We start from the raw sequence: 15259 nt of genomic DNA, 5'->3' as shown, positions 1-15259 counted from the left end.
CCTGTATCCTTTGGATAAATTCCTAGTAGTGCTACTGCTGGGTCATAGGGCAATTCTATTTTTAATATTTTGAGGAACCTCCACACTGTTTTCCAGAGTGGCTGCACCAATTTGCATTCCCACCAACAGTGCCAGAGGGTTCCCGTTTCTCCAAATCCTCTCCAGCATCTGTTATTTCCTGAGTTGTTAATTTTAGCCACTCTGACCAGTGTGAGGTGGTATCTCATTGTGGTTTTGATTTGTATTTCCCTGATGATGAGTGATGTTGAGCATCTTTTCATGTGTCTGCTGGCCATCAGTGGTATTCTTAGTGCCACATACAACCTGTTTTAGGCACCTGGGGACAAGCAGAGCTTACTGGGGAGAAATGTATCAGGGGGGTCCTAGCCTGACTTTCCTGAACACTTGAATATTAGAACTACTTCATGTCCCCTTATTCAAGCCCAAGCTCTCCTGGTGTCTTATCAGGACTGTATCTTATCACCTCTGCTTGTCCTTTCAGTAGACCTGTGCTTGTTTGATAGTAGAGCTGGAGTTAATGTTTCTTTTCTATTTTTAACCCATCCTAATGGGTTTTAAAAAGCTTTTTATTTGGAAAACATTTCAAGCTTATAGAAAAGCTGCAAGGATAAGAATAGTACATAGGACACTATAGACTCTTGTTACACCTATTGTTATACATCTCTATGTATGTGTGTGTGTGTGTGTGTATTTATCTATCTATCTATAGATATACCCAATATTTTTGAGCCATGTGAGAATTATTCACATATATCATGGCCCTTTAGTCCTAATGACTTTCTTGTGTATTTCCTAAGAATAAGGATATCCTTTTATAAAACCACGGTATAGTTGTCAAGTTTGGTACATTTACTCAGTCATTGTTTCCTGAATTGAACTGAACTATGGGAACACCCATTATCCTGGTTTGACCTGTCCTACTGCTGAGTCATGGGAGTGAAAAATCTAAAGCCTCATTTGAATTTCAGGTTTGAGTCCTTGAGAAAACCACAGATTCAGATTTTTCAGATTACTTTCGAATTTGATTCATTATGTGGTTTTTTGTTTTTGTTTTTTTTTTTTTTTTGATTCTGTGGTTCAGCTATTCTGAAAACATCCTTCTCAAAGAATAATGCTGATACCAGCATTGGTGGATACTAACCGGATGTTCATTATCAGGTCAGGCACTGTTCTGAGCACTTTGTATTTATTAATGCATTTAATCCTCACAACAGCCATAAAGGAACATACCGTGACTGTCTTCATTTTGTACGTGGGGAAGTGTAGGCATGGGAATCAAATAGCTTGATCATAAATATATAGCTGATAAGGGTATAAAATCAAGATTTGAACCCAGGGTCTCAGACACCTTTCTTATTTGTTAATCTACGTGCTTGTGTGTGTGTGTGTGTGTGTGTGTGCACGTGTGTGTGTATTTAGCCTTCTTACATTTCACAGTGTCTTCTCTACAGATGATCCCATGCTATTTCTTGTTATTGATTGATTCTCATTGTGTCCTGTTCCCCTAGGAGAGAAGCATTCATTTTCTTGATGTGTTTATTTTGCAGCTGAAGCGAAGGTGACTGGTCCCATGAGCCCGGAAGAATGAACTCAGAAGAGGCTGTTTACACGAGGATCTCCCACTCACCAGCTGTTGAGACTCTGTGGATGAAGAGCAGGATCTTATTACCTCAATGGAAGTGTGCGACCATGTTCCCGAACCAACAGCAAAGTGGATTTGGTACAGTGGGGCTGCCTAATAAATGATTCATCAGAAGTATTTGATACAAATCTGTCTTGAAGCAATGTCTTCAAATTTAGTGTTGCCTTCTTATCTGGCCTCATGTATGTTTGTGTGACCTCTGCTGCTTCTCTCTCCAGTGCCACTGCTGGCCTGAAGGCTGGATCCACAATGGAATTCTCTTCATTCAGGCTATTTATAGAGCCAGCGTGGGTTCCTAACTATTTATTGAATGCCTGTTTCATGCCAATCATTAAGCTGGATGCTTTAAAACATTTAATCTTCACAAAAATCCTATAAGGTTGCACCTACCATCTCCGTTTTGCCCACGAGGAAAAGAGGCTCAGAGAGGTTGTGCACTATGTGTAAGATCACACAGTTGGCAGAATCGGGGCTCAAATCTAAAAGGCTCTTCACTTTAACACATTGCTTTGCCTATCACTACTGCAGGGATGATTAGCCCATCATATCATCACTGGTATTCCTCTTATAAATAGAGGTGGTGGGGGGTGGGGACAACACCTGGGGGGTTCAGTAGTTTAAGCGTCCGACTCTTGATTTCGGCTCAGGTCATGTCACAGTTGGTGACTTCGAGCTCTGCGTGGAGCTCTGTGCTGATAGCTTGGAGCCTGCTTGAGATTCTCTCCCTCTCTCTCTGCCTCTCTCTCTCTGCCCCTACACTGCTTTCTCTCTCTCTCTCTCTCTTTCTCAAAATAAATAAATAAACTTAAAAAAAGTAGATGTGACGATGGTGGCGTGTGTGTATAGGAAGTGTCTGAGAGGGAGGGCCAGGGAGGCTTTAGAGACACTAAAAGAACACCATGTTCTTTTAGATTAAAGGTTGATAAACTGTGGCCTGTGTGTCAGATCCAGCTCCCAGCCTGTTTTTGTAAATAAAGTTTTATGGGGACACAGCCATCTCCAATCCTGTATGTATTGTCTATGACTGCTCTCTCTACGATGGCATAGTTGCATAGTTGTGGCAGAGATCGTATGGCCTGAAAAGCCTCAAATATTGATCCCTGTTTTAGGTGATTTAGGAAGAAAGCCAACAGTTTTCATTAAGGCCAATTTATTATTTTTCCCATTGGACTGAAAAACTACTTAAAGGTTTGTAATGCTGAGATAATCATTATATTCTAATGGTGGTGGTGGTGGTGGTGGTGGAGGTGGTGGCGGTGGCAGAGTGGGGGATGGGAGCAGGGGTGGGGGTGGGGGTTTGGGGGAATCTAACCTGGGAAGGTTAAGGGGCAGGGAGTAGAAGGCAGAGGTCTGGCCTGCGGGTTCCCAGTCAACTCCTCACCCCAGACACATCCCACTCATGTCCTTCCTATTCCTCCTGCCAAATCAAGTTTCCTAAAATAACCCTTTGCTCATAAACTTGTAAGTGGCTTCCCACTTGCAACATGCTCAAATCCCAACACCCCAGCCTGGAATTTAGAGACCATAACAATCTGACCCCTACTAATCTCTCTTTCCACCCTCCTCTTTTGTTTTTTTTTTTAATCATGAGGAAGTCATGCCAAATGTGAGTTTATATTTCAAAGCCAATTTATTTGCCTTTGATTCACCTTTTTTTAGTTTTTAATGTTAATTCCAGTATAATTAACATACAGTGTTATATTAGTTTTAGGTATACAATATAGTGTTTCAACAATTCTATACATCATTCAGTGCTCATCATGATAAGTGTACTCTTTAATCCCCATCACCTATTTCACCCATCCCCCACCCTTTAATGTACTTTTATGTAAGCAGAAAAGTAAACATGTGAAAGTATTTGATAACAGGAAACCAGGCTGAGCTTTCCTATATGATGGCACTGCACCTAAGCTAAAACTTATAAACAAAAGGAAAATTTGTAAAGGTGTCTACTTTCTAACAGTAGACATTACCCATTTATATTTTGAAAAAATACTCTAGCTAAAACTTCTGTTTTGTTTTTAAGTTGTAATATAAGCTTTTCCCCAGGAGTGCCTGGGTGGCTCCATCAGTTGAGTGTCCGACTCTTGATTTCGGCTCAGGTCATGATCTCACGGTTTGTGAGTTCAAGTCTGAAGTCCTACTCCACACTGACAGTGTGGGGCCTGCCTGGGATCCTCTCTCTCTGACCCTTCCCCCATCAAAAATAGATAAACAAGCCTTAAAAATAAAACAAGCTTTCTCCCATATTGGTGTGTATTTTTCATAAAGATAATTTTTCATGCTGCAGAATATTCCATGTCTTTAAAAAAATTTTTTTAGGGGCGCCTGGGTGGCTCGGTCGGTTGAGCGTCCGACTTCAGCTCGGGTCATGATCTCACAGTCTGTGAGTTCGAGCCCCGCGTCGGGCTCTGTGCTGACAGCTCAGAGCCTGGAGCTTGTTTCAGATTCTGTGTCTCCCTCTCTCTCTGACCCTCCCCCGTTCATGGTCTGTCTCTCTCTGTCTCAAAAATAAATAAACGTTAAAAAAATTAAAATAAATAAATACATTTTTTAAATGTGTATTTATTTTTGAGAGACAGAGAGAAACAGAGTGCAAGCAGGGGAGGGGCAGAGAGAGAAGGAGACACAGAATCTGAAGCAGACTCCAGGCTGTGAGCTGTCAGCACAGAGCCCGACATGGGGCTTGAACTCACAAACTGCGAGATCATGACCTGAGCCAAATTTGGACCCTTAATTGACTGAGCCACAAGTCAAGGCGCCCCAAGTGGAATATTCCATCTCTCATATGCTCCAATGTTTTCCTAATACTTGGCTGGTATTAAGGCATTGGGGGTTCCTATTTCCATTCATTTCATATTTTATCTCCTGGGGTTGTTCTCTTCATTTCCCACCTTCGCTTAGGCTGTTTCCTTGGCTTGGAAAGGGTCCTATCTTCCTTTCATGACTTGTCTTAAGTTCCTCATTCCAGCTTCAGTTGTGTCTCCTTCCCTTTTCAAACTCTGATTGCTAGGGAAAAGTTCGGATTGCCCTTCAGAACGAGAGATGGATTGGGTCGCCTCGGTGGCTCAGTTGGTTGAGCGTCTGACTTCAGCTCAGGTCATGATCTCACAGTTCCTGAGTTCGAGCCCCGCATCAGGCTCTGTGCTGATGGCTCGGAGCCTGCTTCGGATTCAGTGTCTCCCTCTCTCTCTGCCCCTCGCCCACTTGTGCTCTGTCTGTCTCTGTCTCTCAAAAATAAATAAATGTAAAAAAAAAATTAAAAAAAAAAAGAATGAGAGATGATTCAAAAGACTTATTTCCTAGGAAGTGCTGATGTAGTACCATCTGATCTGGACAACAACAGCACCACAGTATCAAAGGACTCACAGACACCATTATTTCCCAGTGCTGTGGCCAGGAGAATGGTTTATTTTGGAAAATAATACATTGATAACTACCAAATATTTTGTACTTCCCAGTAATTAGGCATTATTCTAAGTAAGCACTTTATACACATTGTCGTTTATCTTCATGACAACACTTTCAAGTGGGTATTGTTAATACTCTCATTTTACAAATAAGAACGTTGAGGTAGAGAGAGGTTACCAAATCACCCAAGGCAACACAACTGGTAAGTGGTAGACTTGGCCTTTGAATTCAGACAGTCTGGTATCAGCATCTGGGTGCTTGGTCGATGAAACAGAAGTGTGGTCAATTCACTGTGGGCCCTTTATCTCCCTAGTCTCATTCACTCAGTCTCAAACTGCCCCACATCGTTCTCAGAGTATATGCAGAGGAAGAAGGGCTGCTGAGTAATGTTCTCACTAGGAACAGGGAGCCCGTTACTCTGTTGGAGAGACCTGGGGGTGGGGGATGGGGTGGGCAGCATCCTTTTACAATGAAGAGATCAACAGACAGATAAATTTGCTTTGTCCTTGGTCATTCTCTGAACTAGGTGAGTCCAGAGGCATTTTGAAAGCTAAGGCAGGAGGTGATGGAAACACCCGTGTCTTCCAGTCCTCACTCATTTCAGTGTCTCCAGTGCCTAGTATAAAGCAAGCCATCATGCATAGAGAAGGTATTGTGACATAGAAACATCATAATGGCTACAGTTTAGTCAACTGCTCCTGGCATGCCCTATCCCAGGAAGGAGAGGGGCCTCTTGCAATGGAGCTTATGAGAGTGGGGGTGGGGAGAAGAGATTCAGAGCGCATTCCAGAGGTGAGTACAATTGCAAAGCTGAGTCAGAGAGGGAATGAATAGTTATTGGCCTCTAGTTTGCAGAATGACATAGCCTCAGGGTTCAGAAAGATGTTAAAAGTTATCTCTGCCATCTACCCTTTCACTGCCTGATCCCCCTAGGCAAATGCTTAGCCCCTGCTTGGATACTTCCACTGATGGGGACCTCACCACCAAAGTCCATTCCAGCTCTGTAAGGCTGTTAGAAAGTTGGACTTTTTGTTGATTGGAAATCTATCTTCCTGTAGCTTACACTAACTGGGTCTAATTCTGTCTGTGGGATGCTAGAGAATAAGTCAGCTCCCTCTTCCACACAACAGCTCTGGAGAGTTTTAAGGTAAAAAATCATGTCCCCTCTGACATGAGAAATTTTGCTTTCCAGATGAAATCCTCGATTGTGTCCCTTCTCACGTGGTTTCCAGGCCCTTTCACATGTTTGTGTATACTGATTGCTTCCCACTTTGCTTAGAGCTCTCCAAATATGGAGCTAGACCACTTCATACAGTGCCAGCTCACAACAGAACGGAATCATCCTTTCGCTCCTATGAGAACGTAAATGTCTATAGTGAGTTCCTAGGATCAGAAATTTGCACTCTGAGTTCAAGGGGGTCCAGGACTTTGGGTTGAGTTTGTTTTTAGTCAGAAGGAGGCAGAGGAAAAAAGAATTAGGTTTCTATGATTGGGGAGAGATGATAGCTAATATTTTTTGAATACTTACTACATGACAGATGCCGCTAAACATTGAACACGAATTATCTCATTGAATCAACTCAAAAACCCTTGTAGGTGGTACTGTTATGATTCCTCTTTCATAATTGAAGAAACTGAGGCTTAGAGCAAACTCAGGGTTTTCCTGGGTTTGGTGGTATATGCTAAGACGTAGGCCAGATATGAACAGGGAGAGAGAGATGGTTAGAGATTTGGTGCTTCAACAAAGAGCAGCATGTGGACTGTGATTATGCTTCAGAAAAGCTAGGATAACAATGAAAATGAGAGTTAGGGGTGAAAATAGGGCTTCTAAGGCCCCAAAGACCGAGGGGGAAAAAGCCATCCAAGGGTGGCACAGAAGGATATGATGTACAAGGGAGTAATAATAGTAACAGCCACACATTTGTTAAATGTAGACTAAACCAGGCACTTTGCATATGTAATCTCCTTTGATTCCCCACAACAACCGTAACTGGGAATTACTACTATTATGATCATGATGTTACAGATGAGGAAATTGAGGCTTATCCTGGTTTAAAAGACTCACTGAAGGCTACACAGCTGGTAGGCGGCAGTGTCAGGATTTAAATTCAGATTTGCTGAGTCCAGGCCGGGCCCTATACTGACTCCCAAAGGGGAACACTGTTGGCACCCCTTAAGGGAAGTAGCTTTCTCTCCCAAGAGATGGGGGCATCCCAGAACTCATGAGGGTACTCAGGGCTACAGGGGTAACGCCTGGCAAGAGGGGGTAAAGAACCTGTTCCGGAAGAGACAATTTTGCCAGACACTTCACATCAGTAGGGCCAGTCCTGAGGTTATTCTAATTCGATGTTTCTTCAGAAAGGCATTCCTGGAGGCCCAGGGACCTCAGTAAATACCTACAACTAGATATGCTATCTCAGAATTGAAACATAAGGGTTAAAAAACGTCATCTGTTTTATCCCTCTGTAGTTTTTCCTTTTTTTTTTTTTTTTTAACAATTTGCTTTCTCTTAGTTCAATGGTTCTCAAGCTTTAGTATGCATCAATCACCTGGAGGATTAAAACACAGATTTCTGGACCCTCATGCCAGAGTTTCTGATTAAGTTAGTCTGGGGATGAAGGCTGAGAATTTGCCCTTCTGACAAGCTACCAGGTGGTGCTGATACAGCTGGTCTGGGGATTACACTTGAGAACAGCAGCTTTACTTTATTAGTAAAGCTACTTTTGAAAATTTCCCAGCTGACTTGGCTGTGAAAAGGTAAGTTCAGAAAAGGCAGAGGACTTGCCCATAGGCCAGAAGCAGTGGGGGTGCAGACTTAGTGCCCCGCCAGGTGAGTACTGCTGCCAGAGAGCCTGCATAGGTTGGGGAAGATAGAAGTCACAGCCAGAAGGGACAGGAACAAGGGCAGGCAGAAGGCCCAGGTGAGCTGGGCAGGGAAGCCAGACTGCCTAAAGGAAACGAGATCTGGCAGGGGCAGGAGTCAAATGGGGCAGAACTCTTGACAAAAGCTGCAGGCTCCTCGCTGGGCTGCAGGGAAAGAACTCGGGGACTGAGGAGGCAAGGAGCCAGGAGTGAGCTCCTGGGATATGACCTGTGACAGAATTCTGGTGATCACATTTCAGCTGTGACTTGCTGTCTCCAAAGCCTCTTTCTGTCTCCTTCTGTGGTTATACCCATCAGTCATAAAGTGCCCAGGAGTTGCTCTCTGAAGTTAAGTCCTTGCAGCAAGAGAACTGGGGACAGCGCTAAATGGTGTGGTTTTTTTCCCCCCCTTAATGATGCATCCCACAGTAGAAGGCAGGGTCACGGCTAGGGAGCTCACAGTGGGGCAGTTTGACCTCTAATGTTGTCCGATCCCTAGGCTGCATTTCTCTCTCATGGGAAACTGACTCACTACACTGAGTCTGCAGTGCGGAGAATAGCCTTCATGCACTAGACGCTGGGTGCTTGGCTGCTCTCACTGCTCCTCATGGAATTGGGGCAACTTGGATAGGAGGCATCTTTCCCTTGATACCAAGAGAGGGAGCATCTCGGGGCGCCTGGGTCGCTCAGTCGGTTGAGTGTCCGACTTCGGCTCAGGTCATGATCTCGCGGTCTGTGAGTTCGAGCCCCGCGTCGGGCTCTGTGCTGACAGCTCAGAGCCTGGAGCCTGCTTTGAATTCTGTCTCCCTCTCTCTCTGCCCCTCCCCCTGCTCATGCTCCGTCTCTCTCTCTCTCTCTCTCTGTCAAAAATAAATAAACATTAAAAAAAAAAAAGAGAGGGAGCATCTCTCTGCAAGTTTGCACACCATTTGTCCTTTTAGCTGCAGGAGCAAAATTGTTCACACAGGCCCTTCCTGGACCCTGGCCTTTAAGCACTACCCACCTAGCTTGAGCCAAGTCCCTGTTTTCCCTTTCGGGCCCTTCATCCCATTTCTTATACATGTCTGTCCAGTTAAAAAAAAAAATGGATTTATTGAGTGCATACTAGATGGCAAGACCTGCGCTGGGGATACAGATATGAGTAAAAGAAATTTCGACCTTCATGGAAGTCATAGTACAGAGTATAATTGTATACAGGCAATTATCACCTTGTAGGATAAATACTGTTTCTTATATAGAGCTCATGCCCTCTCAGGGCCTTTGTATTCGCTGTTCCTTCTATCTATAATGCTTTTTCCCAGACCTTTGTATGACTCATTCTCTCACTTTACACAATCACTTCTGAGAGAGGCCTTCCCTGAACTTCTTATGGAAAATGGAGCCCTCATAATTCTGAGTGCATATAAACATATATATGTTAATAAACATATAGATTAATAGTGCTTCTAAACACTGTGTGTGTATATATATGTACACATATACACATATATATATACACACATTTATTTACTATATATACACATTAATTTTTTTTTTTGGCCTCCCTCCCATACTAGATTGTAAGCTCTGCAAGTGAGAGCAGGGCCTTGTCACTGCTGAATTCTCAGTTCAGAGAAATGGTACCCGATAGATACTCAATATGTATTTCCCTTCTGTTCATTCCTCATGAGTGATTGCCTAGTTGGAACTTTTCTGAGCCTCTCCAGAGTCATCAAAATGGAAGCTGAGGCCTTTCTGCTTGGAGAAGAACATTTTCAGGCCTACTTCCCCAAGCTTTCTACAGTCTGCACGGTCCTTTTCAGACCAGACTGAGCAGGTTCTAGCCCCCCCACGGACAACTATAATTTACTGGCCATTAACTATGTCCTGGGCACTTCAAATACATTACTTAATCCTCACAATGCTCTACAAAGTCAGCATTATTGCTCTTATTTTATGGAAGATGAAATAGGCTCAGGGAGAGTGACTTGCTCAAAACACAGCAAGATGCCCAGGAGGGCTCTCTGGGAAAGGTCTACCAGGCCCCACCCTCTACCCGTATGTTTCTACCACGTTCCTTCAGGCCTTCTCCATGTTTCCACGATATCCCTTACCCCAGCCCTTTCCTTCTCACTGGACAGTGGGTTTGGTCTAGCCTGGCTGCTCCTTGGCGGCGGTCAATGTTAGGGGTGCTTAAATGCGTGCAGGATGGAGCGGGGGCTGATCTCAAGGACCAGAGCTTTCCTTCCCCAGCCTTTCCCACGGGCCCGGCTGCTGGATGCCCAGTGGCCCATTCCAAGGCCTGCAGCGATCGGGAGCCCTGGAAGAAAAAGGATGCGGTAAGGAAGGAAAGGCTTGGTCACTGGACCCGCAGCACCACTAGTTTTTGCCCCTCCCACCCAGCATCGGACACCTTCCACTCCATCCCGTCCCGCGGCAGCGCGCATGCGCGGGGCGCTCCGGTCTCTCTCCCTCCCTCCCTCCCTCCTGCGGGCCGCCCTTTCACCCTGGCAACCGCGGCGCGACGACGGCGCGCGCGCGGGCTGGGCGCGGACCGGGCGGGGTCGGTTCTGTCTGAGGCTGAGGCTGAGGCTGAGGCGGCGGCGGAGGAGAGGGGGCGGCCGCGGGTAGCAGTGCTGGCTTGCCCGACTTCCCTCCGCCTCGCCGCAAGGTTCTTCGACGCGGTTTCGGGCCCAGTAGACATAGCCCCTGGCCATGGACTCCCAGAAAGTAAGTGGGAGAACGAGGCGCGGGGCGGCCGAGGTTGGGGAGAGGGTGGGCGGGGCGCCCGGGGCCGGGTGGGCGGTGGACGCGCTGGGCCAGGCAGGGCTGCGGCCGCGGAGGGCTAGGCAGCTGCCCTCCCTCCCTCCCTCGTTCCCCGGTGGGAGCAAAGCGGCGCCCGCCAGGCTGCGGGGACCGCGCCCGGTGACCCGAGCTGGCCTTTGGCCCTGGGCCCTGGCTCCTGCGGGGAAGAAGGGAGCTGTCCCCATTCCACAATCATTTTCTGCAGCGCTCTAGGCCCCCTTTGATTCTGGAGCCTCCCCGCGTGCGAGCGCGGGTTTCTCCCGCCTTAGCACCAATCGAGGTGCACGGGTCTACCTGCTGACAGGGACCGTACACGCTGCTTTAGGTCAGGAACCAAATCTGCTTAGTACCGCGCCCTCCACTCCCTCCTTCCTCGTGACCAGTTCAGAAGCAGGTCTTGGTGTTTAGTATTAGTTGAACTGGGAGAAGAGACTTACAGTTGGCAGCGGTCCCACCCTCTTCGACCAGTTTGTTGCTCGTCACAGTTATCTATGGCTGTTGTGGCCTGTTGTATATATACTTTCCGCACAAGTTAAGGAGCTAGTAATTGCAATTAAGAAAAAAAATGTTTTGAGAACATAGCCAATGTTTTGAATACATTTAGAGTTATTAATATGCAGTCATAATCCCTGTATAGATTAGTAACCACCCTGTTCTCTTTGTTAGATGATAGTAATTGAAGTATAGTACAGTAGAGGAGGGAACACAAGTGTTATTAATAATGTAGCAGGGAAAAAGAAGGGCATATCCAAGAGGCCATTCTTTTCTATTATTAGATAGAAAGCACTGGAAAGACTTATTAGAAAAATGGTTTCTCTAATTTTGCCTGGATTTCACCTTTTCAAGGGAAAGAAGCACAGGGGACACGGGAGAATAGTGTAGTGATGTGTTAAGCATTGACTATGCTAGTATTTTACTAAAGTGCACACGATATGATTGCAGGCATCTTGAAACTCAGTTGGGTAAACTCAATTTTATTTCCGTGACTATTAGTAAGACGTCTGTAAAAAATTACATTTCGTGTGTTTTGAATATGTATGTTTAAAACATCTCTGCTTAAATTTGTAAAACATGTCACGCCTTATTTAACTTTTTAGGTAAAAGTCACATGATAGCTGAATGGATGTTGGTTCAGGGCAAACGGAAGAGCAGAGACTTAGAGTCCTTGAGTTCCATGTTGCTATTTACTAGCTCTGTGCTCTGGAGCAAATTACTTAACTGTGATTAATCTAGTTCTTCATTTATGCAGTGGAAGTAAGAATATTTTATAGAGCTACTATAAAAATCAGATAAAGTAACTCATTATGAAAAAGTGTTAAAAGTGTTTTAATGTTTACAAAGTACTAAGATACTCTGTGTGGTATAAAAGAGAATTTGAGAAAGTATTTTAATATGGATCAAGGACTCAAGAGTTGGCAGTTGTGGCTTCTGCAAGGTCATACCACTAGCTAGAAGGCTAAAATTTGAACTTATTTGGTCTCATTCCATATGGTGTTTTTGAGCACCTACGAGTACCATGTGCACTTTCCCCAGAGGTGGCAGAGAATTAGGTGTTCCTTGTGGTAACTTTGAAAATCAATTTCTTAATTTTAGAAAATGTGTTGATTTTCATTTCATTTATTGGTATCAAATAATATTCTTATAAAACTCTTTGTTTTATAGCTTATAACAAGTATCTGGTATTAATGCTTATAACCACTTTAGTGCTATGAATTTGAGCTTTTTTCCCTCATGAACTATTGCAGAATCACTTACATACCTCAACTAATAATGAACTAAACTGTGTATTTCTTTTTAAGTAAGTAGTACACCCCTGGCATGATTTTTCTTCCCCATTATAAAATGTTACAATGAAAATAGCAGGGATGGTACTTCAGTCATTGTAAGGAAAATGGTGAGGATGTCTTGAATATATACCTGTTAGTAAGGCATTGGGATTTGGACTTCAAATTATTGGAGGTTGTCTTTGGAGCCAGGTCTCCAGTCCTACTACTATCTCTGAGCTGAATGAGCTTGGGAAATTTGCTGTGTGTCTGTATTTCCTCCTCTATAAAATAGAGATAACAATTGTACTTACCTCAAAGGGTTATTGTGAGGATCATGTTAATTTTTTTTTTTTAATTTTTTTTTTTTAACGTTTATTTATTTTTGGGACAGAGAGAGACAGAGCATGAACGGGGGAGGGGCAGAGAGAGAGGGAGACACAGAATCGAAAACAGGCTCCAGGCTCCGAGCCATCAGCCCAGAGCCTGACGCGGGGCTCGAACTCACGGACCGCGAGATCGTGACCTGGCTGAAGTCGGACGCTTAACCGACTGAGCCACCCAGGCGCCCCGGATCATGTTAATTTTTAAAAATCCTTGGTGCCTAGCATATGTAAGTACTGCTGGCTATTGTTTTGAAATTCATAATCCCAACTTCGAAATAACTTTCTTCTTTTGTTGATAATTTGTACAACTTTTTCTAATCCAATCTACCATTTTTAGCCTTTGTCCTTAAGTTTTAAAATATGTTTTCTGTTTTTATGTCTGTAATAAGTGATTTCAAATGGTGGTGTCAAAGAAGAGTTGTTAAATCCTAATTGAAAGAGGACTGGGAGTTCTGACTCATGCAGTCTGACAATAGAGGTTAAGTTAACTGGACAGTCTTACAGAAGCTTGATGGTGGCTAGTCAGCAGATGGATTAGCTTGACCAGCTGCTTTTTTGTCTGTGAAAATAACTTGGACTTCAGTGTTGTGTTAGCAACAGATGCTCTGTTTGAGTAGAGGAAGAAAACATAATTGCCTTGGGTATGTAAGGCATACTGTTGGATACAGAAAACCACAGTATTATCTCCTAGAAATAAACAGAAGGATTTTGTTTACATCGAGTTTCTGGGACACTTTTGCGAACAGGATGTGTTATGGATAGGTGGCTTTGTTTGATACTCAAACCTTTTGATTATGTCCTTAAGTGGTTTTAAGATAAAATCCCAAAGGTTTCTATACTTGATTAAATGTGTATGTTCAAAGAAACCATTGAAACAAAAAGACATTTACACCTTTCTAGAATCTGGGTGCTTAGAATTTGATAGTTAAGTTTTTGCACAAGAGATCTGTTTATATTCATAGGGATTGCTGTTTCTAGGAAAGGTACATGCTGTAGGAATAATAAAGGTGGAGAGGAAGGGGATCCCAGAGGAAGGATGTTGCCAAGAGTATACATTGTAAATTGTTTTTCCCCAGTTTTTCCTGCGTATTCTTTACTTTCCACTTGGAAAGTGGTAGTGACAGGTGAGGGGTTGAGTGTGCAAGATTGGACAAACCTAGAATGGGGAGATTGAGTAGGGGGAGTTTTAAAGCATGACATTTGGTAGCAAGTAGTATGTCTGTATATGTGCTTCCTTATCCCAGTTTCCTCCTCTACCCTGGTATTTGCTATTCTTTTTCTTCATATTGTACCTTAGCGATTCAGAGACCTCCACTATATCCAGAAAACCAACCATCTCCTGTTCCAAAATTACTTCTTATTGGTCAAAAAATAATATTTCCTGAAGAAAGGAAAGAGAAATGAAATTTGGATATTGCTCTGCATCCAGTATTGTGTTAGATTGCTTTAAATTCTCTCAATACTCTTATTCCTGTTGCGCAGATAATGGAAAACCAAACTCAGAGGCTAAATGAGTTGTTCAGAGTCACGCAGCTAGCAAGTGATAGTCTGGATTCAAACTTGGTCTTTCTTCACAGCCCAAGCTTTGTTCATTACCACCCTTCTTGCCTGAATTTTTTGCCTTTAAATAGTGATATGATTAATTAAAATTCAAGATGTTATTAGGAATGAATCCCTATAGTTTTGTTTTTAAAGAAGTGAATTAAATCTAGTGAAAACAGTTGATAGAAAGTATAGAACACAATTTATATAAAAACCTGGAACTTGATCTCGCTCAATGCCCTATATAAAATCATTATTTTTCTGTAGAGAGTGTGTGTGTGAATGTGTATAAAATCTCTCTGCAGTTCTTTTTCTTTTTTGATGGAGGGTCTTAGCTTTCTAAAGTAGAGCTGTGAACAGGAAAGTATAAGTGGAGTTTTATACACACTAGCCAAACACAACCTCATTCATTTCCATGGAATGGATCAAAGTAATCTGGGATATATAAGGCATGAGGTACCCTCTTCAAAGGACCGTATTGACATACTCATGATCACTATATTTAAAAAGATATATTCAGGGGCACCTGGTGGCTCAGTTGGTTGAGCATCCGACTTTGACTCAGGTCATGGTCTCACAGCTTGTGAGTTTTGAGCCCCGCGTGGGGCTCTGTGCTGACAGCTCAGAGCCTGCTTTGGATTCTGTCTGTCTGTCTCTCTCTCTGTCTCTCTGCCTCTCCCTGGTTCATGCTCTGTCTCTTTCAAAAAAAATAAACATTAAAAAAAATTAAGATATATTCATTTTTTATTGAACTCGACAGTTCTAAAAAATTGGTAATACTGTAGATCCTTGAATAACACAGGAGTTAGGGGTACCAACATGCCCCCACAACAGTTCAAAATATGCAT

At 43.5% G+C, this 15259-nt stretch overlaps 2 protein-coding genes across 6 annotated transcripts in view; both read left to right on the top strand.

The window, feature by feature from the left end:
* The window catches only part of SLC44A1 (solute carrier family 44 member 1), a 202916-nt gene extending 200261 nt beyond the window's left edge, over window positions 1-2655 (top strand). The window contains exon 16 of the mRNA XM_058694680.1: window positions 1569-2655. Within this exon, the coding sequence (XP_058550663.1) occupies window positions 1569-1583 (15 nt within the window). The 3' untranslated portion in view covers window positions 1584-2655. The remainder of the gene's footprint in view (window positions 1-1568) is intronic.
* A 3115-nt stretch (window positions 2656-5770) lies between these two features.
* The window catches only part of FSD1L (fibronectin type III and SPRY domain containing 1 like), a 77875-nt gene continuing 68386 nt past the window's right edge, over window positions 5771-15259 (top strand). The window contains exon 1 of one of the 5 annotated variants that reach the window (XM_058694675.1): window positions 5771-5866. In XM_058694675.1, coding sequence (XP_058550658.1) covers window positions 5813-5866 — 54 coding nt within the window. In that variant the 5' untranslated portion in view covers window positions 5771-5812. Of the gene's footprint in view, window positions 5867-6266; window positions 6450-10423; window positions 10646-15259 lie in introns of those variants that run through there. The other 4 variants (XM_058694673.1, XM_058694674.1, XM_058694677.1 and 1 more) reach the window with 4 other exon arrangements.

The sequence above is a fragment of the Neofelis nebulosa genome, chromosome 12 (genome assembly GCF_028018385.1).
Source record: "Neofelis nebulosa isolate mNeoNeb1 chromosome 12, mNeoNeb1.pri, whole genome shotgun sequence".
NCBI lineage: Eukaryota > Metazoa > Chordata > Mammalia > Carnivora > Felidae > Neofelis > Neofelis nebulosa.
The sequence above is the reverse complement of the archived record's forward strand: the minus strand, read 5'-3'. Positions and strand labels throughout refer to the sequence as shown.